This window comes from Ceratotherium simum, chromosome 7, assembly GCF_057802395.1.
Source record: "Ceratotherium simum simum isolate JZ-2026a chromosome 7, ASM5780239v1, whole genome shotgun sequence".
NCBI lineage: Eukaryota > Metazoa > Chordata > Mammalia > Perissodactyla > Rhinocerotidae > Ceratotherium > Ceratotherium simum.
The window spans coordinates 11,819,205-11,843,154 of NC_141906.1; the positions used below are offsets into that span (position 1 = coordinate 11,819,205).

General features: G+C 56.6%; 1 protein-coding gene across 1 annotated transcript; it reads left to right on the forward strand.

The window, feature by feature from the left end:
* The first annotated feature begins 209 nt into the window (after window positions 1–209).
* PTPN5 (protein tyrosine phosphatase non-receptor type 5) lies at window positions 210–20,755 on the forward strand. Its single transcript, XM_087433966.1, has 13 exons — window positions 210–216; window positions 6,040–6,233; window positions 6,768–6,875; window positions 7,011–7,187; window positions 7,623–7,864; window positions 9,364–9,553; window positions 12,157–12,241; window positions 16,092–16,171; window positions 16,352–16,489; window positions 16,996–17,106; window positions 19,271–19,431; window positions 19,533–19,646; window positions 20,059–20,755. The coding sequence occupies exons 1-13, from the start codon at window positions 210–212 to the stop codon at window positions 20,150–20,152; spliced, it is 1,701 nt and encodes a 566-aa protein (XP_087290092.1). The 3' UTR covers window positions 20,153–20,755.
* The last annotated feature ends 3,195 nt before the right edge of the window (window positions 20,756–23,950 follow it).

Sequence of the window (23,950 nt, forward strand, 5' to 3'; positions counted from 1 at the left end):
GAATGTGGAGGCCCACAGGCCTGGGTTCAGTTCCCCATTCTGCCACTTCCTGGATCTGTGACCCTGGTCAAGTCGCTGGACCTCTCTCTGCCTCTGCAGCTCCACATATGAGATGTGGGCACGAACGTTAACTCACAGCATGGTTGTGGGTATCGAATAGCATAAGGCTCGTGGTGTGCCTGGCTCAGAGCTGGCAGAGTAGGAGCGTAATGGAGGGTGAGTCTTCCCTGTTGGTTAACCCTCCCCAGGGAGAAGCTGGTAGAAAACTGCTCAGGCTTACCCCCCATCGTTCCCCCCTCTCTTCTGTACCCACGGCGAGGAGGAACAATAGTCCCATAAACAAGCGTCCATGTTTGATGGCGAGGTTTCAGACACAGTGATGGGCTGTGGAGCCCGGCACCATCTCCCAGGTGGATGACGCCATACTTCTTGAGACATTGAGGGGCGGAAGTGTTGGAGATTTCTCAAAGATGCTGTGGCATCGAGAGCAGAATTCCTGAGTGAGTCTTGTCTAGTGTGTTGGTTAATGGCGTGGGCTCTGGAGACAGACTGCCTGGGTTCTGGTCTTCGCTTACCCATTTATTAGCTGACCTTGGCCGAGTGACTTGACTTCTCTGTGCCACAGTTTCTTCATCTGTAAAGTGAGCGTGAGTAGCACCTACTTCTAGAGTAGCAGCTGCTTCTAGGATTGTCGTGAGGGTTAAGTGTGTTAATATCTGTAAGGCACTTGGAGTAGCCTGGCACGTCGTAGGCACTCAGTGTGTTAGCTGATGGGGGACATGGTAGCAGCTAACTTCCTGGCTCTGCCATTGGCTGGCTGTTGACCTTGGGCAAGCCACCTCCCCTCTCTGGGCCTCAGTTTCCCCATCTGAGAGTTTAGCAGACTAGACCAGATGCCCCTCAGGGCCTGTCAGGCTCTGACCATCTGTGGTTCTAGAAGCCCGGGCAGGACTGAATGTGATGTTCTGTTGGTCAGGGCCCCCTGTGACTATGTGGGCGTGGCTGGGAGGTCACTCCTGGCCCTGTTTGGGAAGGGAAGAAAAGCTGAATGGGACAGAACCTCCCTCCTCACGTGAACAGGAAGAGGCTGGGCCAGCCTTCCGCTCCCGTTCCAGTGGGCTGGCAGCCTGGCAGCGCCCAGGATGAGTCACTGACAGGAGCAGCCACGGGTTCTGGAGCTCAGGCAGCACCAGCCCCGGGGCACGCAGTTGCTGCGGAGTGTAGTGGTGGGATTGGGGCGCTAGGTGACAGGAGAGGGATCACGGTGTTTCCACATGCCCCAGGGAGGCTCTGGAGGCCGTTTGCCTGCAGGCTTACTCAGGGTCCCTAGAGATCTGGCCTGGGATACTGAGCTCCTGCCTTCCAGTCCTTCTTCCCTCCATGCCGTGTAGCCTTTGCAGAGCCGTGAGCCAGGGATCAAGGACGAAGGCTGTACCACCACCACCCCGTGCAGCTGTTAGGGTTCCAATTTCCCCCAGACGCAAGGACTCCTTCCTCCCCTGCCTCCCTCCCTCCCGGGCTCTCACCATCCTCCTGCCTTTGCTGCAGTAGCCTTTTCCTGAGAAGCAGTATGGCAAATTGGAAAGACCACTTGGTGTCAGGAAGCCCTGGGTTCAAATTTCTGGTCTGCACTTACTTGGGCAAGCCAGTTAACCTCACTAAGCTTCGATTTCCATGCCTAGAAAATCCCCTTCATCCTGTGCAAGAGGCGAGTCCACGAGGAGGAGCCCGATGTGCAGTCTCCGTCAGCAGCTGCCTCTGAGTCAGGGTTTCACGCGTGGCAATGCAGCTCGCTCGCTGTGAACTATTGAAAAGCCAGCCCTTGACACAAGCAGCCGCCTCTCACCGACAAAACGGGCTGATGATGATAACGTCTACCTCACAGGGCTGCCGAGGGCAACAGATGAACTGCGTGTACAGAAGCGCCTGGGAACTGCACGGAGCCTGCCCAGAGAGGTGGCACTGCCGTTCCCAGAACAAGATAGTGAGTGGAAGGGTGAGCGGGCAAGGAAGAAGCTGACGTAATCTCTAGGAGTGAGACCAGAGGACGGAAGGACGAAGAGGTCCAGGACCATGGTGGGCCATGCAGGCACGGACTGTTTTGAGCCTAGCCCAGCGCTTGCAAGGTGTACAACTGCTGCTCGATAAATGTGTGTGGGACTCACCCATGAATGAGCAGGGACTGAAAGCAGCCCAGTGCTCCACCCGCCCCCTCCACCCCTGTCTATCACAGGCCTCTGCTCCTCACCCTGACCAGGACCAGGGCTTCTTAACCTGGGGTCCGTGGGTGCCCTCCAAAATTATATGCAGAATGTAGTATGTGTTTGAAAATGTATCTTCCTGAGTACAGAAATGTTACATTTCTGCCCAGACAAGCTTTTCAACAAACGCTGCTCTGACAGGTAGGCATCTCCCAGGCATTCAGTGAATCCTCATCAGTTGGATTCATCTGGCCCCCAGGGCTGCCAGGTACCCTGTGGATTTAAAAATAAAAAAACAGCTTCCACCTCTGTCTCTGAGCTGTGCATACAGGGCCTGCCAGCCTGCAGTTTGCTCCACCCCCATGAGGCGCGAGGCGAGGAACCTGCCGTCCTTCATACGCAGGAGTGATGGTCCCGCATCATCGGGGCCCTGACTTCTGAGTGGCTGTTCTGCTGCTGGGTGGTCTCACAGAGCCACACACACGCTCTCAGTCTCTTATGACCCCCTTGTGACACTGAGGTGACAGGTGGGAGTCAGAGCCCAGAACCTGGGAGTATTAACGAGGCCTCTTGGTATCTGAACTCAGGATGGTGGTCTCTTTTTTAAAATACTTTTTTCCTCACTACAAATAAATATATCTATATGTGTATATATGTATATACTTATCTATGTGTGTATGTATGTATTGGAGGAAATTTAGGATATATAAACAATGAAAAAAATCACCTCTAATTTCACCCTCCTCCAAAGAACTCTTGTTGTTACCTGGCTTCTGTTCTTCCCATTTACCATGTACGACATTTGTTAAGCACTTACTGTGTGCCAGGCATTCACTGGGCTGCATGCCCTGCCAGCACTATTTCGTGTTAACCTCCCGTCTTACACAGGGTCTTCTCCCCCTTTATATACGCACCGTTATAGTTTTCATTTTTAAGGCCAGGAGATCGTACTATTTTGTAACCTTGCCTTTCTCGCTCTATACCATTGGAATTTCTTCCCGGGTTATTAAATATTCATCTCCAGAGTCGTCTGTAACAGTGGCGTGAGGTTTACTGCAGGCAGGTTCCGTGCTTCTCAGCCTGGGGTGCGTGTACCCCCAAGGGCAAAGCCCAGGATAAGTGTAGCATATTTTCCTAGAGCATCAATTTGATTCAAAGCTTTGGGAGGGGAAAAAACATTATTTTAATATCTAGACAAGTACAGATATACCAGAGACTAGAACAGAGGGCACCCATGAGTTTTAAAATGAAGCGGCAAAGTCCAAGATCACATGAGCTGGCTGTTATTCCCCAAAGACCCACATCCCCTCTCCTCTGAGGATGGCAGAAGCATTTGAGAAGCACTGAATTCTAGCGCTAGCCCCTCTTCTCAGATAAGGAAGCTGCGATCCAGGAAGGGGAAAGGATTGCCCACAGGCCTCGAGTGTGTATTGCAGAACCAAGCCCAGTGGCCCCCTGGCCTGTACCCCTCCCACCATCCATGTTTGGCATCACCCGTGGACTGCTCTGTCCAAGGACGTGGGTGGAGACCTTGTCACTTGAGTAGTCACTCTCCGCTTCTCGATAGTAGAAACTCTTGACTTCCTGCAGGATCCATCTCTTAGCAGCCCTTTTCCTTTTTCACCTTGCTGGCCGGCATCTGGGCTGGCTGCTCGTGTGGTAGTAACTATAGCCTCCGTGGGCAAAGGTCGATGCCCTTAGGCTCCGCCGGCACTTGGAGTTTTCCCTTAATGCACTGTGTTGTGAACTTGTGTCTCCTGGGCTGCTTTACCCCCGGGACTTGGAGCCTTTGTTATTGTTCTGATTATCATGTGACATTTATTGAGCACCTGCTAGATGCCACGTGCCATGCTGGGTGTTTCATCGATAGTATCTTCAGTCTTCATCACAGCTTTTCAAAGAACGTGTTATTATCCCCATTTGTTTGTTAAAAAGACCGAGTAAAAGATTATCACTTGCCCGTCATCATTCGCTCATTTATAAGTGTTTGTTGCAGACTCACAGGCAGTACTTGCTCTAGACGCCATGGACAGTCATGGGGAGCAAATCTGATACCACTCCTGCTCTCACAGAACTTACAGGCAAGTGGGGTAGGTGGTATTCAACAAATAATTTCACAGACCGTAGTGGGTGTAATGTAGCCCAGAGCCCGCCCAGCTGCCTCAGTGTGAACCCCCCTCGACCGCTCATTAGCCAGGTGACCTTGGGCAAGTCTCTTAACCTCTCTGTGCCTCATCTTCCTCTTCTGTGAAATGAGGATAATAGGAGTGTCAGCTTCGTAGGTACAGTGAAGAGTGACTAAATTAACACATGTGAAGCCTCAGAGTAGGGCCTTGCCCCTCCGGGTGTCTCGTTGCTGCTGGTGTATGTAGAGGAGGCACAGGGCGCTAGGCGTATATGACAGGAGGACCTACTTCAGGTGACTCTGATGGAGTACTACCAGATGGGTAGCAGTTGACTTGGCTAAGGTGGGGGGGCAGGGAGGGGAGCAGGGTGTTGGAGGGATGCTCCAGGCAGAGGGAATAGTATGTACAGAGCCCAGGGGATGGGCTCAGGTGAGGAACTGCAAGGAGTGGGGCTGGCCCACTGCAGGTGGGGAGCCGTCCAGGGTAAGCATCGGGGAAGGAGGAGCCTGTGCCAGAACCACCGCTGTCTCCAGGACCCGGGCTCCCTGCACTGCACTGTTGATCCAGGCCACCGGAGATGCTCGGTAACCTGTGTCTCATGAGCAAGCAAGCACGCACGTGGACAGACAGCTATGTTGGCCTCATGTGGGATTGGCTATGGGTGTTCCATTGTCGCCCAATCAGAAAAGGAGGCCATTGTCCATATACACGGTGGTGTGTGGACAGTCCCACTCCCACTACACATCCATTTCTCAGGTCCCTCTCTTCCTGGCAATAGACGGAACCAGGTGGGTTTGGATGGGAGGCTCCAACATCCAGGACTCCCCAAGGTGGCTGCTGGTGGGATCCCCACACTGCAACCAAGCCCTCAGATCTAAGCCAGTGGTGTTCTGACATTTAGAGTATTGGAACCCTGCATTGAAATAATCCTAGAGGAAACCCAGTGTATGGAATGGGAATGAGCAGAGCTTCCATGGTTGAGGCACAGGCATAGGGACTCAGCACACTTGGTAATTCCTGGTGCACCTGGGGAAACCCTAGGGCTCGTAACGCACAATTAGAAAACCAAGGGTTGAGGCCAACCCCCATTTTCCAAGTGTGGAAATTGAGACCCAGAGAGGGGGTGACTCCTCTAAGGTCACACAACTAGGAACAGACCCAGAACTGGATCTCAAACATTTGGTACCAGGATTGTCCTCCACACCCCCCTGACCACCCCACCCACCTCAGTGTAGGGTGTTGAGGTGGGGAAGGGGCACGTGGCTGTGACCTTGTCAAGAGTCCAGCCTCCAGCCCCAGTCAGGACACAGACCACAAGAGAGAAAAAACCAGAGGGCAGGCGTGGGTGGACTGTTCAGGGTCACGACCTGGTTTTCCCCTCTCTTTTAATTGAGTTTGAGGTGGTGGTTTTTTTTGTTTCCTTAAGAAATGGGAAAGAATGAAGCTGCGTAAACACAACGAAGTTAACTCTGAAAAACCTCCTGCCATTTTAACTCTGTTACTGGAGAAATAAAAGAGAAATAATTTGTCCACCCACACTGAGCTCTTTCTGACGAAGGTAGGTGAATATCGCTTTGCTAACCGAGGGTGACTGCTGGCGATGGAGCCACGCTGACTGATCCCGGATTGAGGGGAGCACAGCAGCCCCGGAAGGAGCGCCCGCCCTGGTCGGCAGCGCCCGAGTCATCGGCCCGCGTGTCCGCCTTCCGCAGGTCTGCCCCAGCCGGTAGTGATGGAGGCGCTGGACCAGGCCGAGGGGCTCTCGGACTCGCAGAGAGAGATGCCACCGCCCCCACCTCCTTCACCGCCCTTGGAGCCGGCTCAGAAGCTGCCACCTCAAGGCGCCGGGAGCCACTCCCTCGCTGTCAGGAGCAGCCTGTGCCTGTTGGCTGCCTCCCAGTTCCTGGTAAGGACATCGCAGGCCTGGCTGGGCCTGGAGAGAGGGCGGGGTGAGGGACAGCCCTCCACTGCCTCCCAAGATGGCCACCTGGGGATACAGAGGGATGAGGGGCCTTCTTGGTGCCCTTCAGTGACTCCCAGCCTCGAGCTGCTGTGAGGAGAAGGCGGGAGTCCTGAGCTACAGCCTCAATGGCTAAGCCTCTCACAGCCTGCCCTCCCCAAGCCGGGAAGCAGGAGCGCAGGCCCCTGCAGGGGTCTCTCTGAGGACTTCCTGTCTGTGGAGGCGGCTCTGGGAGACTTCCCCTTTTATGCGAGTACCTGGGGGGCCCCCTCTGGGAAGGGCTTTCTCTTGGCTCCCTTCAGTTGGCTTTTCCCCAGGGAGAGTCCTGAGGCCTTCTCCGGGCACAGTACCTGGCCCTTCCCTCAGCGGAGCAATCTGGACCTTAGGGGGCCTGGGTGAGGCTGAAGTGCACTCTGGAGGGGGATGTGGGGGCAAGGAGCCGGGGCTCCGAACTCAGTCCGCTGTCCCTGGCTGCCCCAGCTTGCCTGCGGGATGCTCTGGCTCAGCGGCTATGGCCCCCTCTGGTCACAGAATGCCACAGACCTCCTCTCCTCCTCGCTCACACTCCTGGAACAGCTGGGACCCCTGGTGAGTAAGCCGCGGGAGCCCCAGGGAGGAGGGAGCTGTTGGGGGCCTCCAGTCCCGCCAGCCCCCGCGCGGGGCTCCTCTGAGTTCAGAAGATACTTCCCAGCCCCTGCAGCGCCTCTCCCTACCCCCACCCAGACCTGGTCCGAACTTTCAGAGCTCGGTTCTGTCCCTGTTGCAACAGATGAGAACCAGGCCCCCACCACCACCCTGACCTGTTTGTGTGATCTCCTCCAGGCCTGGCTGGGCGTTGGGACCTGGGAAGTCCCCAGCCTGCTGCTGGTCTCTCTGACTCTGGTCCTCGTCACCACCCTGGTGAGGCGCCTCCTGACCCCGCCTCGGGGCTCCCCTCCTCTGGCCCGATCCCCGCCAGCTCCCATCTGACCAACGGACTAGACATCCTGGGTGGGGCTGAGGACGGGGTGTCTGTCTCCTTTCCCAGTGGGCCCAGCCTGGGGGTTGAGTCACCTTCCTTCTCAAAGTTGGTTTGCAGTGTTCCAGGGGGAGAGGGGCTGAGGCGGGAAGAAGACTGGAGTAGGAACCCCACACCCCCCCAAGAAGACCTCAATGCACCAGAAGCTGAGCGTCAGGGGAGGGAAGGGGCAGGCAGGATAAGGGGGGGGTGGAGCCTCCCATCCAGGTGAGGGGCGCTGCTGTGCAGACGGGGGCAGGGGCTCAATCCCATGGGCACCCAGTAACCAGGGGCGGCCGGCATGTCCCAGGTCCATGATGCCATATGCCCCCAACTAGGTGTGGCACCTCCTGAGGGCTCCCCCAGAGCCACCCGCCCCACTGCCCCCCGAGGACAGGCGCCAGTCGGTGAGCCGCCAGCCCTCCTTCACCTACTCGGAGTGGATGGAGGAGAAGGTTGAGGACGACTTCCTGGACCTGGACCCCGTCCCCGAGACCCCTGTGTTCGACTGCGTGATGGACATCAAGCCTGAGGCCGACCCCGCCTCCCTGACCGTCAAGTCCATGGGTCTGCAGGAGAGGTGGGAGGGGTGGAGGAGGGGTGGGCTCCACGGGCCCTGGAGCTCTCAGCTCCTGCTCAGGAGGGCAGGTGCCTGACTCGGACTCGCCGTGCCCAGGACAGAGCGGACCTCATAGCTTAGCCAGTGTAGACACACACCCTTCAGGTCTGGTTCTGGCTCATGTAGATCAGAATGCCCCAAGATGGATGCTGAGAAATACTGTCGCTGCACACGAGCGCATAGGTATACACAGGTGTATACACGTGCACACTCACACACACTCCTGTGCCTAAGTAAGCTTGGGTAGGTTCCTTTACTGCAGGACCTGTCAAGGCCTTTAACATGCTTGTGTTCATGGTCAATCAACAAGCGGGTAGTGTGTGGCGTTCCTCAAAGTCACTTGACCACAGAACCTGACTCGCGTATAGTGTCTCATAGGGTTCTGTAGAGCGCTCTCTGGGAGGTGTCCACACCCTCTTCTCAGAGCCTCGCTGGGTAAGCCAGGTCACACCAGGTTTGACTTGCCAACAAGATGTCATGGAAAGAGCACAGGATGGGGCCGGCCAGGTGGCGCAGTGGTTAAGTGCGCGCGCTCCGCTTCGGCAGCCCAGGGTTCACAGGTTCGGGTCCCGGGTCCTCACCAACGCACCACTTGTCGAGCCATGCTGTGGTGGCGTCCCATATAAAAGTAGAGGAAGATGGGCACAGATGTTAGCCCAGAGCCAGTCTTCCTCAGCAATAAAAAAGAGGAGGATTGGCATTGGATATTAGCTCAGGGCTGATCTTCCTCACAGAAAAAAAAAAAAGAAAGAGCACGGGATGAGGAGTCAGAAAACCTAGCTTCTTATTTCAGCTCTGCCACCGCCTTATGGTGGGAGCTTGGGCAATTCTTGTATTCTCTCTGGGACTCAGTTTCCCTTTCTATATAATGAGGACCCTTCCCGTTATGTGCCTTTAAACCCTGAACACAGTAGAGTTTGTCCAGTGTAGACATCCTTGCTGTTGCTGTGCTACCCCTCGACTTTCTTTCCCTGACGGCCAAGGGTCCTGGCTTTCCTAGATGAGATGTCCTTACCTCACTGGCAACCTCATCCCAGGCGGCCGGGCCCAGGACTGTGATACAGAGGGTGGAGCCCGGCTTCTCTGCTCTAGGCAGGTGCCCTGTCTCTGTGAACTTCTGGGGGCCACAGGGCCAGGAACCGCCTCCAGCCATGACAGAGGAGAGTCCGGGGGAGGGCTGTGTTGAGGTTGTCTGGGATGGAACCTTTGCTCCTGGGGCCCCAGCCCCCACTCAGCTGCTCCACTGCAGGAGGCGGGAGACGGGGGTCATGTCAGGCCTAAGCCTCGGGCTCAGACTGTGCTCCTTACGTCAGGGGTGCTGTCACACTCCCACTCCTCCTCCGGGAGCCCATCCCTCCCCAGTCCTGATCTCGCCCCCCACTCGTCTTCCCGCTCCAAGGCCCCCAGCGGATGCCCCTCCCTGCCCCCGATACTCACTCCCCCTCTCCCGGTCCTTCCAGGAGGGGCTCCAACGTCTCCCTGACCCTGGACATGTGCACGCCGGGCTGCAGCGAGGAAGGCTTCGGCTATCTCATGTCCCCGCGCGAGGAGTCAGCCCGCGAGTACCTGCTCAGCGCCTCCCGTGTCCTCCAGGCCCAGGAGCTTCATGAAAAGGCCCTGGACCCCTTCCTGCTGCAGGCAGAATTCTTTGTGAGTCCCCTAGCCCCCCTACGGTGGGCAGCCCTTTCTGCTCACGTCAGTCACCCGCCTCACAAAGCAGTGGAGCGGGGCCCCCAGAACTCAGCATCTGATGGCTTAGCATCATTTCGTTTTCAGCTCTCCCACGGTCTTGGGCAAGCAGCGTCATCTGGAAAATGGGGATAAAAAAGATAGGCATGTGGCAAGGATTAAAGAGATCAGCAACGTGTGCAAGTCTGGGGGGTTGGTGTGCAGTGGCATTCCCGACGTTTATTGCCCAGTGCTTTGCTTCGAGAGCCGCAGAAACGCTTCTCTTTGGATGGTCCTGTGTCCCCGCTCTCCTCTCGCCCGACGTCACCACACATTGTTCGTCCTCCTTTGAAATCCCTCCACCTGGCTTAGGCTCTAGCTTAGTGTGGTCCTAGTCACCTCCCCCCCAGCCCTCTGCAGCAGCCTCCAGCTGCCTCCTGTTGGACCCTGAGGGGTCCAGTAAGTGACACCCCTGCTTTACCTGCCTGAGCGCTCAACCAGTTAAGAGCTGAGACCTCGGAGATCACAATATCACCTTTGTTTTTGTTGGTAAAGGCTGGCTTTGAAATGAGGCTGAGGTATGTAGCAATAGTGAGCTTCCAACTCACATTATTCTACCAACCGCAAAATTAACAAACTTTCCACCCACCCCGCACGGTGCTGGCACATCGCGGGCCTCACCCCACGGGGCGCCCCTATATTCTTTCTTGGCAGGAGGGCCCTGAGGAGGAAGAAGGCAGGGGCTGGAGCCCAAAAGCCCAGTGTCTCAGTCAAACGCACCCAGCAGGGAACTCGCCCACCTATGTGGGCAGGAAGGGGCGAGAGGCCGTGATACTTGGGGGGAGTCCCTTCTGGGGGAAGCCAGAGGGGTAGGGAACCCGCATGCCTCCCTCACAGCTCCCTTCACCCCAGGACCCGCCCCACCCAGACCGACGGCTCTCCCCTCTGAGAAGACCGCCATCACCCTCTGACCCACTGTTCCGAGTTCTCCAGGACTTGGCTTGCCTGCCTTACCCGAGCTGGGCTGGCCCCAGCTCCCTTTCCAGCCTCGTGCCCCCCGAGCCCTGCAGGGACTATCCACTTCAACTGAGCCACCCCCTGTGCCTCTACTCACATCATCCTGCCCTGGATGCCTCTGGAAAGCCTTTCTCGACCACCCCAGCCTCACTCCTTCTCCGAGTTCACATGCCATCACCTCCCCTTGAAGCAAGGGCTGCGTCCTCTGTGTCTGTCCTGTTCAGTGGATCCTGTCGACTTTGCCCAGAGACAAAGGGACATAGTTTGCACACCCACTCCAAGGGCACTTTTGCACATGTTTTTTATTTTTTCATTCTCACAACGATCCTAGAAAGTGAGTATATGATCCTCATTTACAAAGCCCAAACTTAGTGTGTCCCAAAACAATGAGCACTCTACAATTGTGTGCCATCAGGTGCTAACCTATGTGGACAGTAGAAGGGGAGTGAAGAGACGAGAGGACTGGGGAGTCGTCCTGGAGGACGTGGGGCAGGCAGGGCTGGCGGTGGACCTGAGAGGGTGGGAAGGATTTGGAGAGACGAAGAGCAGAGGGACCAGTGTCCCTGCAAGTGGAATGCCGTGCGCTCGGCCTGGGAGGCAGGACGGACAACGGCATGTCAGCAACAGGGAAGGGACCGGCATAGCTGGAGGGTGGGTCTCCTGAGAGCGGCTGGTGGTAAAGAAGGGCAGATCCGAGAAGTCCTCACTTCTCTGTGCCAGGTAGAGAAGTTTGGACCTGGAGCTCTTGGCACAGAGAGTGATGGCGAGGAGCTCAGAAGGAGGCTCCTTTCCTGCTGGAGCATCAGGGAAGGCTTCTCAGAGGAGGTGGCATTTAAGATGGACAGGACATAAGAAGATGAGGATTGGGGGGACGTTACCCCAGAGTGAGCCCCAAAACCCAAGGTCCTGAGGTGGGGATGCCCAGGGCGGGAACACGGATCAGCAAAGCCACTCAGTTTGGCTGCGGCACAGGGAGTGTGGAGGAAGGCAGTGACCGGCCAGGTCACTTGTCCTTTTGTTCATCAACCGTTTATTGAGTGTCTACTATGTGCCAGACTGGCCCTGAATGAACAATAGTAATAATAACATTTATTGGGGCCGGCCCCATGGCGTAGCGGTTAAGCGCGCGTGCTCTGCTGCTGGCGGCCCGGGTTCAGATCCCGGGCGCGCACCGACGCACCGCGTGTCAGGCCATGCTGTGGCGGCGTCCCATATAAAGTAGAGGAAGATGGGCATGGATGTTAGCCCAGGACCAGTCTTCCTCAGCAAAAAGAGGATTGGCATGGATGTTAGCTCAGGGCTGATCTTCCTCACACACACACACTAAATAAATAAATAAATAAATATTTTTTAAAAAATAACATTTATTATACCCTCAGCGTGTGCCAGGCACTCTTGTAAATGCTTTTTGTGTGCACTAACTCATTTAACAGTGAATGTTTGTTGAATGAATGTGTGCACTCAAGCCAGCCCCTGGACTAGACACTGGGGGCACAGCAGCCCCCAGATTCAGACGTCTGTGTGGGCCAGCCCTCAGCTGCTCACACCCCCGTCTCCTCCTCCTACAGGAAATCCCCATGAACTTTGTGGATCCAAAAGAATATGACATTCCTGGGCTGGTGCGGAAGAACCGGTACAAAACCATCCTTCCCAGTGAGTACTCACTGCCCCTGGGGTGCGGGTGGCTCGCCCCCACCTGGGTGCCCCTGACCCTGAGGGAGACCTTAACCCAAGAGCTGCGCCTCCAGGGGTGATGGGACACCGGTCACTGGAGGAGAAGGGATGGAGGGTGGGGGTGCCCAGTGCAGGGCGACACCTCACACAGCACACTCTCTGGACCCTTGCCCTGCCCAAGTGTTGTGCTGGGCTCTGTGGAAACCCAGAGAAAAGGTGACTATGACAGCAGCTCCTGGACAGCACATGGTGACTGAAATGTTTTCACACCCTTCATCTCTTCAGAGCTGGCAGATTTTAAGGAGAGGGAATTAAGGCTCAGAGAGGTTTCGTGGCTCATCCACAGTCACACAGCTGGGAAGTACAGAACTGAGTTTCAATCCTGGGCCTCTGCAACCCAAGAATGAGGCTCTTTTGTCTGCCTTGAGTTCAGTTTGGTCAGATTATAAACTCTCTAACAGGCAGAGCCACCCCACAAGGGCATGAGCTGTCTGACAGGAAGTAAGCTCCCCGTCACTCAAGGTGTTCAAGCAAGACTGCATGAGCAGTCCCTTGGAAGGTCTGAGAGGGATTTTCCCCCTTTGGGGGCGTTAGACCAGGTGACCTGATGTTCCTCTTCCAGCCCTGGGGTGCCATTTTCAGGTAACTTTCATCAAGCCCCTCTGTGCCTGTCACCCCTGCCAAGTTCTGGCCCCAGGCCCCAGGGCTGGCTTGGAGGTGACTTATTGAAAGTGAAGCCCCACAAACCTACTCCGGTCGGTTTTTGGAGTAACGAGGCTTTAAAAAGGCAGTTTTGCCATCAGCATTTCCAGCAACATGTAAGATGTCATGACTTATTTTTAACTTTTAAAATATCGACTTGTGGTTGCTATGGTTACACAGTCTCTAGGTAGTTCCGGTTAAACAGAGCACCATTTAAGGCCAGGATGCATTATTCAGGGCTGCTCACCTCTTCCCTCGTCTCGCCCCCACAACCTAGCCCCACCTGGAGGGAGGGGCTCAGGTACCCCAGAACCTAGGGTTCTGCTGGCCACTCAGGATGGCCGCTGGGAGATGGTGGGAGCCAGGCCATCTCTCCACCTGGTCCCCACTGAATTGTCGAGAGGCCTTGAGCCACCTCCAGCCCTGCCCTGAGCCAACAGTGAGTCTTCTCTGTGCCAGCAAGAATTGACCCTGTGCCCTCAGAGCCTGGGATGGGGAGGGGGTAACAGAGGGCAGGTCAGGCGCGGCAGAGGCCGGTCAGATCCAGGACACCCTGAGGTTTCTTCTCTCATTTATTTGGCACATGTTTGCTGAGCCTCTGCTTCAGGGGCTGAGAATTCAGACATGAGTGAGACACAGACTGCACACAGGGAGCCCACAGTCTAATGGAGAGACAGGTCCGTGGACAGTTAGAATGCGGAGTGACCCGTAACCCAGCTGGCAGCGCTGAGGACAAGATGCAGGGGAGTGAGTTCTGTCCATTCGCCACTGTGCTCGGGCACCAAAATAGTGCCTGGCAGATAATGGACCTTCTGCACCTGTTTGAGTGAGTGAGTGAATGAATGAATGCATGCATGCCTGTGTGCATAGCCCTCAAATCGAGCTCTCCCTCTCCATCCTCACTGCCAAATACTGTTTGGGGTCAGGGCTGCCATGCTGCCCAATTCTGGGGCACCCTTTACATAGACTGCACTGACCTGATGCCCCTGGGGCATGCCGGGCAGGGTGGCCCTCTGGCCCCTGACGCCTCCGATGTGGATCATTGCAGTCATCTCCTGCCTGGTCTCCTGACTTACGCATTCTCCCCTCCTGTCCGTCTTCTACTGTTGTCACAAAAATGATGCAAAACAGAAATCCAGTCCTGACATTCTTCTCCTGTCATTGTCACCCGTGTAATCCTCGGGTTTAGGTCCAGCCTTATAAGCATGGTTTAGAAGACCCTTGGTCAGCTGGTTGCTCTCCAGCTCATCTCTCACCAACGTCCCCTGACCCTGCCTTGTGCACTGGAATTGGACAGAACAGTGTTCCCGACTCCTCCTCCTGCTGGTACTTCAGCCCCAGCCCGGGTGCCACCTCTTCCAGGAGCCTAACCACCCAGCTGAGTCAGGGCCCCTCTGCTCCCTCAGCCCACATGCTGCCTGTCTGCCTGCCCAACACTTGCGGGCAGGGACCATGCCTTGTTTATCTAGAGTCCCTGCTCTCGGGCACAGTGCCAGGCACAGAGTCAGTGCTCAGGAGGGTCAGTAGAACCGTGACCACCCCCACAGTAGCTCTTTAGTACTGAAGGCCCCGGTGTCTGGACAGAGGAGTGCCCACTTCTGGCCCCTAATCTGGGCAGGCGCCGACAAGGAGCAGGGCGATGGCCCACGTGTGGCTCCCTGCTCTTCTCTTCTGCCGTCACCCCGAGCCTGCTTCACTTACCCTCCACTCCTGATGACACCCTTCTATGCCCCCTTCACCTGCCCCACCCCCAAATCACCTGCCAAAACCTCAGGCCCTAGAGCTGGGGCGTAACGGGGCTGGAGAGAGCAGCCTCGTGTGTGTCACCTCCCGTTCTACCCGGTTTACAATCCTTCTTTTTACCTGTTAACCTGCAGTGGAACTTGTAAGCATGGCAGTAATACAGCAGCGACCTGCTGCATAGAGTGTGTCCTGTGTGCATGGCTAAGTTACTGGTCTGTGGCCTCAGTGACGTTCACGCATTTACCCTCTACAAGATGAGAGAGGTTGTGATGGGGGAATGTCCCCGGTTTACAGATAAGGCACAAGATCAAGTAACTGGCCCCATTGACACTGTGAGTGAGTTGCAGAGCCGGGACCTGAAGCCAACTCTCTGGCTCGGTGGTGTGGACTCTAGCTGCTCCCCAGTACTGCCTTTGAGAGCCCCCTACTGTGCGTGCCGGAAGTGCCGTTAGTCCAGCCTCCCTGTACAGGAGAGAGACCGAGGCCCAGAGAAGGGATAAGGCAGTGAGCTGGGGACAAAGCTAGACCAGGGCCCCAGGCCCCCAGCCACCTTCCTGCCCCCCCGCACCACCCCCCGCTTCTCTGGCCCGGCCTCTGCAGGCTGACAGAAGAGTCAACACAGAGAGGCTCTGGCTGGAAACAAATTCTACCCCAGGAAGAGGAGCAGGATGTTAAGAGAATCTGTTACGATGGGATTTGACATGTGAATAGACTGGAAAGGAAAAAAACCCTTTGTGTACAGGTGTGTCTGCTGCTAAGACCCTACAGTGTCGTGTCAGATGTGGAAGCTTTGCTTCTTTCATCCTAGTGTTCTCCCTCAGCTTTCTGCCCCCAGGTCTTAACAGCCCTGCGTATTTATAAATACTTTACGGTTTACATAGCACCGTCGCAGCTGTTCTCAGTTATCTTCCCAACAACCTGAGGAAGTAGGCATCTTTGCCCCCATATTACAGATAGGGAAACTGAGGCTTAGGAAGGCCGTGTGCTTTACAAGCGTACACAGCACATCAGTGACAGCGTAAACTCAAACTCTAGTGGTCCCCGCTGTCCAGGACGTGTACTCTAAGTAATTCTCTCTCCTCTCCAGAACGTGAGACACAGTGAGTACAGGGCAGCTCAAGGGACACAGGCAGGGGCAGGCATTGATGCTACAGAGGGAGTGACCCAGGGCCTCTCTCTCTCCCCTCCTCTTCAGCCCAGGCCCTCACCTGCCTGAGTGGGCCGCGGGGATGGGTCAGTGTTTTGCTACTGGGCAGGGAAAGGAGGAACTTCAAGAGTCACAGAAGAAATGTGGGTGTCCTGAAGTGGGCCAGACAAGGTGGGCTCTGCACCAGAGGGATAGCACACGTCACACCCCAGCCTCACCTGTCTCCCCCCACCCCAGACCCTCACAGCAGAGTATGTCTGACCTCGCCAGACCCTGACGACCCTCTGAGTTCCTACATCAACGCCAACTACATCCGGGTACGTAGCCCCATCCCGACGGCCTCTCCCTGAAAGGGAGGCCAGAGCCGATGGGATCCAGCCCCCAGGCTTGTCCCTAAGCCGTGCAGCTCCTGCCAGCCCCCAGGAAGAGCCTAATGTGGGGACTGGGCCCGGGAGCACTGCCTCTGAGCCTGACAACCTGGACTTGGCTGACCACAGGGCTATGGTGGGGAGGAGAAGGTGTACATCGCCACTCAGGGACCCATCGTCAGCACGGTCGGCGACTTCTGGCGCATGGTGTGGCAGGAGCACACGCCCATCATTGTCATGATCACCAACATCGAGGAGATGAACGAGGTAGGCCCCCTGTGCTGTTGCCAGGTGCCTGCCGCTGTGCGCCCTGCGCTGAGCATCTTGTTTCCCTTGTATTAACCCTGCAACAGTCTCCGAGGCTGGTGGTGGTCACTCAGCTGCCAGGGTGAGGCTCAGCGAGGTGAGCTCATTTGGTCAGAGGCAGAGCCTGGCACTGGCCTCTCCACCTCCAGTGCCCATGATCTCAGACACAATGCTCTGGTGCCTCCCAGCTGGGGCTGACACTGGCTACGTCTGTACCCATAATAGCCCATTTCATTGAACCTCCAGAAAAGTCCTTTACAATGGGTATTACCTCCATTTTCCAGATGAGGAAACTGAGGTTCAGAGAAGGGAAGTAACTTACAGCTTAGGAAGCTGAGATTTGAACCCAGCACTCTAACCACAGACCTGTTGCCCTTCTGTGTCTCTCCCCGCTGGCCCTGGAGGGGCGTGGGGAGAGTGTGGTTGGGAGCTGGGAGTGTGTCGCAGCGTGGTCTGGGCCCCTGCAGAAGTGCACCGAGTACTGGCCGGAGGAGCAGGTGGTGTACGACGGTGTCGAGATCGCCGTGCGGAAAGTCATTCACACTGAGGATTACCGGCTGCGGCTCATCTCCCTCAGGGTGAGGCCTGGGGCTGGGCCAGGCGGATGGGGGACAGGGGCCTGATTGGGACTCCACAGAGGACAGGGTCCCAGAGTCCACTGTAGTGGAAATCAAGCCCTGTGTCACTGCCAGGACTCACTGATAAGCAGGGACAAGGGAGGGGTGATTGGGCTGGGGGCCAGAGGCAGGGCCAAACCTCAGTTGTGATTTATGCTATTGGGTTCTCTCTCAGTCTACGCTGTCATTCATGATGCCTTCCAGCTCTGTTTCACATGCACCCAAGTCAAGGAGTGTTCTTAAAACTGAAGGTCCATTGTGACTTTGAGACCCCGCCTAGAAACGTCCCTTCACCTGGGATGCTGGGCTTCTGGCCTGTAGTACCCAGTCTGTCTGCCAGAGGAAAGGGACTCCTTGCTGCATTTGGGTTGCACAGGGAGGTTGTGGTTACAGAAAAAGGTAAAAAAAAAAAAAAAAAAGGAAGACGTACAAAATATGAGCAATACACAACAGCCCAGAAGAATGGGGGGAGGTATCCTCCCACCCTGAAGTTGTGCTTCTTTCAGGCTCAGCATAATAGAAGAGACGGTTCCTTTGGAATCAGGAGAATTAGTGGGTTCCGTTTTTGAGAAATGATAAGACCCGTGTTTGGGGAAGGTGGAGCCACTGTAATGACCCCAAAGGCTGGAGGAGGTGAGCTGGGCACCAGGAAGCTGACACCCCATCCAGAAACAGCCTGGGAGGCCCACTGATGTGGCAGCCACAGGGCCCTCCTCAAGGCCTGGTCTTGTGCCTCTGAGCTGCCCCCTCCCACCAGAGAAGCTGCAAGGCGGGGTGTCAGGGAGCACTCAGCCCCCGAAGGGCAGTGCCCACCTGACCAGCTCCGAGATAGGGGTCTTGCTGGAGGACAGAGGGGCCAGGAGGTGGGAGGTGGAGGCCATGATAGCTGTCCCAACCAGATAACCCAGGGGCCCAAGGAGCCAGCTTCCTGTTTTCTCAGAAAGAGAGGCTGAGGTGAGGTGGGGCAGTGCCACGGGCCTGCTTAGAGAAGGACCAGGGCAGCTTAGGATCTAGGGGTATTTACTTCTATCCATGAGCGTTTCCAAGCACCTGCCCTGGGCCTGATTCTGGGTTGGGTACTGGGAACAACAGAGCTGTCCAAAGGCTGGACTCTGTCCTCAAGGAGAACCCATAAAATGGTAAGTACTGAGCTAGAAATAGGTAAGAACACAGAAGAAGGACACTCTACCAGCTGGGGTGCTCAGGGAGGGCTACCTAGAAGTGGTGATACTGAAGGGGTTTTGAAGGATGTGTAAGAGTTGGCCAGGGGGCAAACAAGTGGGGAGAGCATTCCAGGGAGAGAAAAAAGTAAAAGTGAGGGCATGGAAGATAGAATAACTTTGTGTGTGTGCGCATGCGTGTGCACACGCATGCATGTGCCTGTAGCAGAGATCTTATCTACAAAACATATGGAGTGTGGGAGCATCGATTACCAGTACACAGGGGCAGGAGATGGGCCTAGAAGGGTAGACCTTGTACTGTGTGTCTTATTTGCCAGGGTGAAGACTAAGGAGAGTGGGATGTATTCAGAGAACCAGGAGAGCCATCGAAGGGCTCTGAGCAGGAGGGCAGCATGTCAGATCTGTGCTGTAGACAGAGCATTTGACCGCCATGGAGATGGGGCAGTCGGGGGGAGGGAGAGGTCTCACCCGGTGGAGAGACGATCAAGGCCCATGTGGGGGAGAGGGGAGATGGAGGGGAGGGGAAAGGACCACACTTGCCGGGGGTGGGGGTGGGGGTGGGCAGGCAAAGCATAGTGAGGTGAGAGGAAGGGTCCCGGGCTCTGGTTATGTGACTAAGGGGTGACTGGGCTGTTTAAGACGAGGAACGGGGGAGACAGGAATGAGTGGAGAAGGGGCTCTTGGCCTCTCTGGATGATCCTGGAGTTGCTGGGGCAGAGCTCACGTGAAGACCAGTGCCGAGGCTGCTGACCAGCCCCTGCTACCACGCTGGCTTTGGGCCTCTGGTGCCACTGGGCAATATGGGGTAGAGGGCAGAGGCCAGGGGTCCCACTCCTGTGTCCTCCCTCCTGTGTTCTTCCCCTCCCATTCCATCTCCATCTCTGGGCTGGTTTGTGGGCTCTGAGTTCACGTGTACCTGGGGTGGGCCTCTGTCTCCTGGACAGAGCGGGACCGAAGAGCGAGGCCTGAAGCATTACTGGTTCACGTCCTGGCCTGACCAGAAGACCCCAGACCGGGCGCCCCCCCTCCTGCACCTGGTGCAGGAGGTGGAGGAGGCAGCCCAGCAGGAGGGGCCCCGCTGCGCCCCCATCATCGTCCACTGCAGGTGGGTCCCCTCAGCCACCTGCTAGGGCAGGGCAGCCTTCTACAACACCCCCCACCCCAGGCTGCCCCGCCCCTCACCCCACCCATCCCCTCTGCCCTCAGTGCAGGGATTGGGAGGACTGGCTGCTTCATTGCCACCAGCATCTGCTGCCAGCAGCTGCGGCATGAGGGCGTGGTGGACATCCTGAAGACCACGTGCCAGCTCCGTCAGGACAGGTCAGCCCGTGGGTGGGGGTGAGGCACATGGGGTGGCACGGAGGGACTGACGCGTGCAAGGGGCAGGAGGACACACCAGGTGTGGACTGACTGTTGGACAGGGAGTAGGGGGGGACAGATGGGTTGACGGGCTGGGTCCAGGCAGTGGTGGCTCGATGAAGAGGGAAGAGAAACAGCTGGTGGGCTGCAGGACGGGCTGAGTGATAGCACACGTCATCTCTGTCCCTCCTATCTATGCCGGAGCTGGGAAGGACAAGGGGAAGCAGAGGGGAGTGGCTGGCAAGGGTTGGTCTCTCCAGGCTACACAAAGACAAGGCCCCTCACAAACGATCGGTGCTCCGCGGGTTTGAGGGGCACCCTCCCGAGCCCATCCCTCAAGACCCAATCCCCACTGAGCGTCTCTGCCCGGCAGGGGCGGCATGATCCAGACGTGTGAGCAGTACCAGTTTGTGCACCACGTCATGAGCCTCTACGAGAAGCAGCTGTCCTGCCAGGCCCCGGAGTGACCACTCCTCCCCCGAGGTCCTCTGAGTCTGGGCCCCCACTCCAGCCACACGCAGGGCCCTGCCTTGGTCCTGGCCTGCTCCCTGCCCCTCTTGCTTCCTTCTCTTCAGTCTGCTCCCTCCCTCCTCCGTCAGCCTCGGCCTGGCCCCTGCCCCCCAACATAGCTCTTCCTACTGTACATATTGGGGAGTGGGGCGGGGGGGTATGGATGTGCCAGGCTAGGTCTGGGGCCCCAGGGCCTGACGCACACCATGCAGACCCGGGGCCTTGGTTTTTAACAATGGTTCCATGGCTACTTGATCCACAACGTTTCCAGGCTGCACTCCAAGTGTCCTCCCGCAGCGTGTCGTCTGTCAGTCCATCTCTGCCGTCTGTACCGGACACTGTGTCTCCTCAGCCCGGAAAGGGGGGAATGAGCTCCAGCCCCAGCGCAGCCCAGGCAGAGGTGCCGGCCTTGGGCCCCCACCCCACTTCTCCCAACAGGCAGACTGCATTTTGCTCCCAGTTATGGGGACCAGGATGGGGAGAGGGCCTGGGGACCTGGAGATCAGGCATGGGGGGTTCCTGAGTGGGGAGAGATCCCAGCTGAGGGAGAGGTCTCTGGGTTGGGGGTGGTAATCACAGCCAGAGTGGCCTCTGGGTACCAGATGCCCTCAGAAGGCGGTGACCAGCCTGTGAGGCATTGGGGAGAAAGGGGACATTTGGGGACTGTGAACCCAGAGGCCCTGGGCCCTGGTGGGGGTGGGAGAGGGGGAGCTCGAGGGTGGGGTGGGGACCTGGCCCCAGACCTGTGTGAAACATGTCTCTGTGTCGCTGTGGGAGAGCCTTCCCAGGGCCTCACGTGTGTAGCTCTGCGTGTGTTCCCGTGTCCATGCGTGTGTTGAGAGCCCATCAGCAGGGCATGCATGACTCTCTGGCAACATGCGTTATCTTGGAGCCACGTGTTTTTATTGCTGACTTTAAATATTTATTCCACGGCAGACAGAGACATTTGGTGTCTTTTTATAATTTGCTCGTGGTCATTGAATAGAGCAATAAACGGAGCATTTGGAGCAAAACTAGATTCCCAGGTCTGTGTGATTTCCTTTGGCCTCCACTCCCTGCCTCCCGGTACCCCAGTCTTCGTGCGCCCCCTTCTAGTACAGGTTCACTCGTGGCTGTGCACGGGAGCAATACACACACACACACACAGCGTGGCCCTCAAGATCTCTGGCGCCCCCTTGTGGATGTTGGGAGTATGGCGCGAATGCGGATTTGGGAAGCCAAAGTCCATTTGGCAAGATTCTCACACACTCTCACCCACCCCTGGAGTGGGTGGAGCCATGGGGAGCCTCAGGGACAGGTGTGGGAGGCTTCCAGGAAAGGCAAAGTGGCCAGCAGGCCACCAGCTCTGACAGATGGGCCAGAGAGGCTAAGGCTGGGACAGGAGGACGTTCAGGTCACACCCAGGCCCCTCGCTGTTGGCCAGCCCACTTCTCCCGTGTTAGCCCTACAGGTCCCAGCAGCAGATGCCACCCAGCAATTTAAGGCCAGGGCTGAGAGCAACCCCTCCCAAGGGCCCGGGGACTCTGCCTATGGGCTCAGATGCTGAGCCCTCTCAGACACTCCTGCTCTGTTCTTACCCCTGCCCCCAGGGATGCAGGAAAAGTAGCTGTCATGCCACTGCTGGCAGGCAGGGGTCACCCCAGGGCCAGGGGGCGTCCAGGGCAGGGCTGCTGACCAACCAGCAGGCCCTTACAAGGTACCAGAACTCTGTGTGGGCCAGTCAGGGTCCAGGCAAGCAGGTATGCTACAGACGACGAGGAGAGAACAGGGAATGTCTTGAGCAGCTGGGATGGATGTCCTGGAGAAGGGGGGCATGCTCTCCAGCCACCCTCCAGCAGGAGGAGGGGCCTTTCTACCTTCTAGCCAGATTAGGAGGAGAGGGCTGGAGGAGTGGGAAGGGGGCACAGGCTGACATTGCCTTCTCCTCCCCCAGGGTGGCTCTGTGAGGCCACTCAGGCTGTGCGTGCATCACACGTGGAATGCGACACCAGTGGCATTCCCTGGATTTGTGCAAAGGGACAGACCTGCTTGACCCTCCCCGACTCACCCCCTCCCAGTCCCTGGAAAACACAGACCTGTCACATTGCTCCCCAAGCCCTGTAGGACTGTGTGTGCACACATACGTGTGTGTGTGCATGTGTGCATGCGCCTGCACACGCTACACTGAGCCCCTTGACTCAGAGACGTCCCACCCAGCAATGAGAACCAAAACCTCTGCCACAAGAAGAAAAGTACCCCTGGACCACCCCCCAGCCTCCAGCCCCCCTCCTGGCAGTTCCTCCAGCCCTGGCTCCAGCCTCACCCCCCCACCCCCACCCCCCTGTGCCCTCACCCCACCACCACCCCACAGTGTGCCATCTTGCTGGGGCAGCTGAGCTTGAGTAAGGGATCTCCCCCAGGGGGCCAGACACTTAGGGAGCTGGTGACTCCTGGTGGCGCCACTGCTGGGGCAGAGGAGGAAGGAGAGTGGCCAGTCTAGAGCCCAGGCACCAGCTGCACCTGCAAAGCCGTGCACACAGCGTTCAAGGGTTAGGAGGGACTGGCCACGTGAATGTAAGGCTTCCCTCTTCCCTCAGGAGGCAGGCAGAGCCTGCTACCTCCCGAGCCCAGAGGGGACAGCAGGAGCTGGAACAGGGGAGTGGTCTCAGAAGCCAGAGGTAGAAGCAGGCCAGGCAGAAATATATCACGGGGTATAAAGTTCCGCCTCAAACTGCCTGGGACAGAAGAAGGCTTTTGGGTCCCCTGGAAGGGCACTGGACTGGGAGTCAGAGGCCAGGAGTCCAGCCTGAGTGAACTTGGACAGGTTATTTCTCTCGGACATCAGTTTCCTAATAGATGAAGTAGGAGTTAAAGAGTGCCACGCTAGTGAGCTAAAAGCTGGTATGTACATCCATTCGTTGACAGACTGTGGAGCTGGCAGCAAGACTGAGGGCGCTCTCTCTGAGCCAGTGTGGAGAGCTCCAAGATGGATTAAGGGAACAAGAGGGGCTGAACGGTGCATATCATGGGCTGCCTCACATCTAAAGAGGGGACAAGGACAAAAACGTATTCACATTTCATGATGCAGCTCCAGAACGTGCCTTGAGACCACAGGTGGTTACCTGTTGGGGAGGGCTGGGAGATGGAGAAGCACGGGAACAGTAGTGAACCTCTTCATTTAGATGTTTCTATTTTATTTTTTAACTATGTGACTGAATTACCGATTCAAAAAAAATAGTATAAGAAATAAAAACTCAACCTCTGTCATTACCATGTCACAAATGAAAGAAGGGCTGTAGAAATGTGCCGTCATCTGTCTTAGCTTTCCACCAATGCCAGGGTCCCCAGTGCCGAGGAAAGAGATCCGCAGGTTCCTTCCAAGGCTCGCGCCGGTATGGCTTAGTCAGGAAGTCCCTTCTTAGGTCTGACTTCATTTTCTCCTGCAGAAACAGCCAGCACTGCCTCCCTAGTTCCATGTAGCTATCAATAGGTATCTTCAACTCCCTCTGGGCCTTACTTAGTTTGCTGGGTAGGTCTAAGCCCTACATCCTCCCCCTCTGAGAACTTGGAGTGGTTTGTGGTTACTCAGTGGGGAAGAGGCCCATTGGTTCTTGTAACCAGCCAGGGAAAGGGAGATACAAAGGGAAGAAAAGAGAGGCTAGAAAGCAGAGGCTTGCTGCCCAACCTCTCCTCCCCCTCTCCTGTGCACAGCCCATCTCCCCTACACACGTAAGAACATCTCTGAATCGCCCTCCTACTCCCGCCCTTGTCCTTCA

Excerpts from the sequence above, each read along its gene's own strand:
- PTPN5 (XM_087433966.1), top strand. Across the intron at positions 6,876-7,010 it reads TGGAACAGCTGGGACCCCTG|ACCTGGTCCGAACTTTCAGA; the intron begins GTGAGTAAGCCG and ends ACCCCCACCCAG. Across the intron at positions 16,172-16,351 it reads TCAACGCCAACTACATCCGG|GGCTATGGTGGGGAGGAGAA; the intron begins GTACGTAGCCCC and ends GGCTGACCACAG.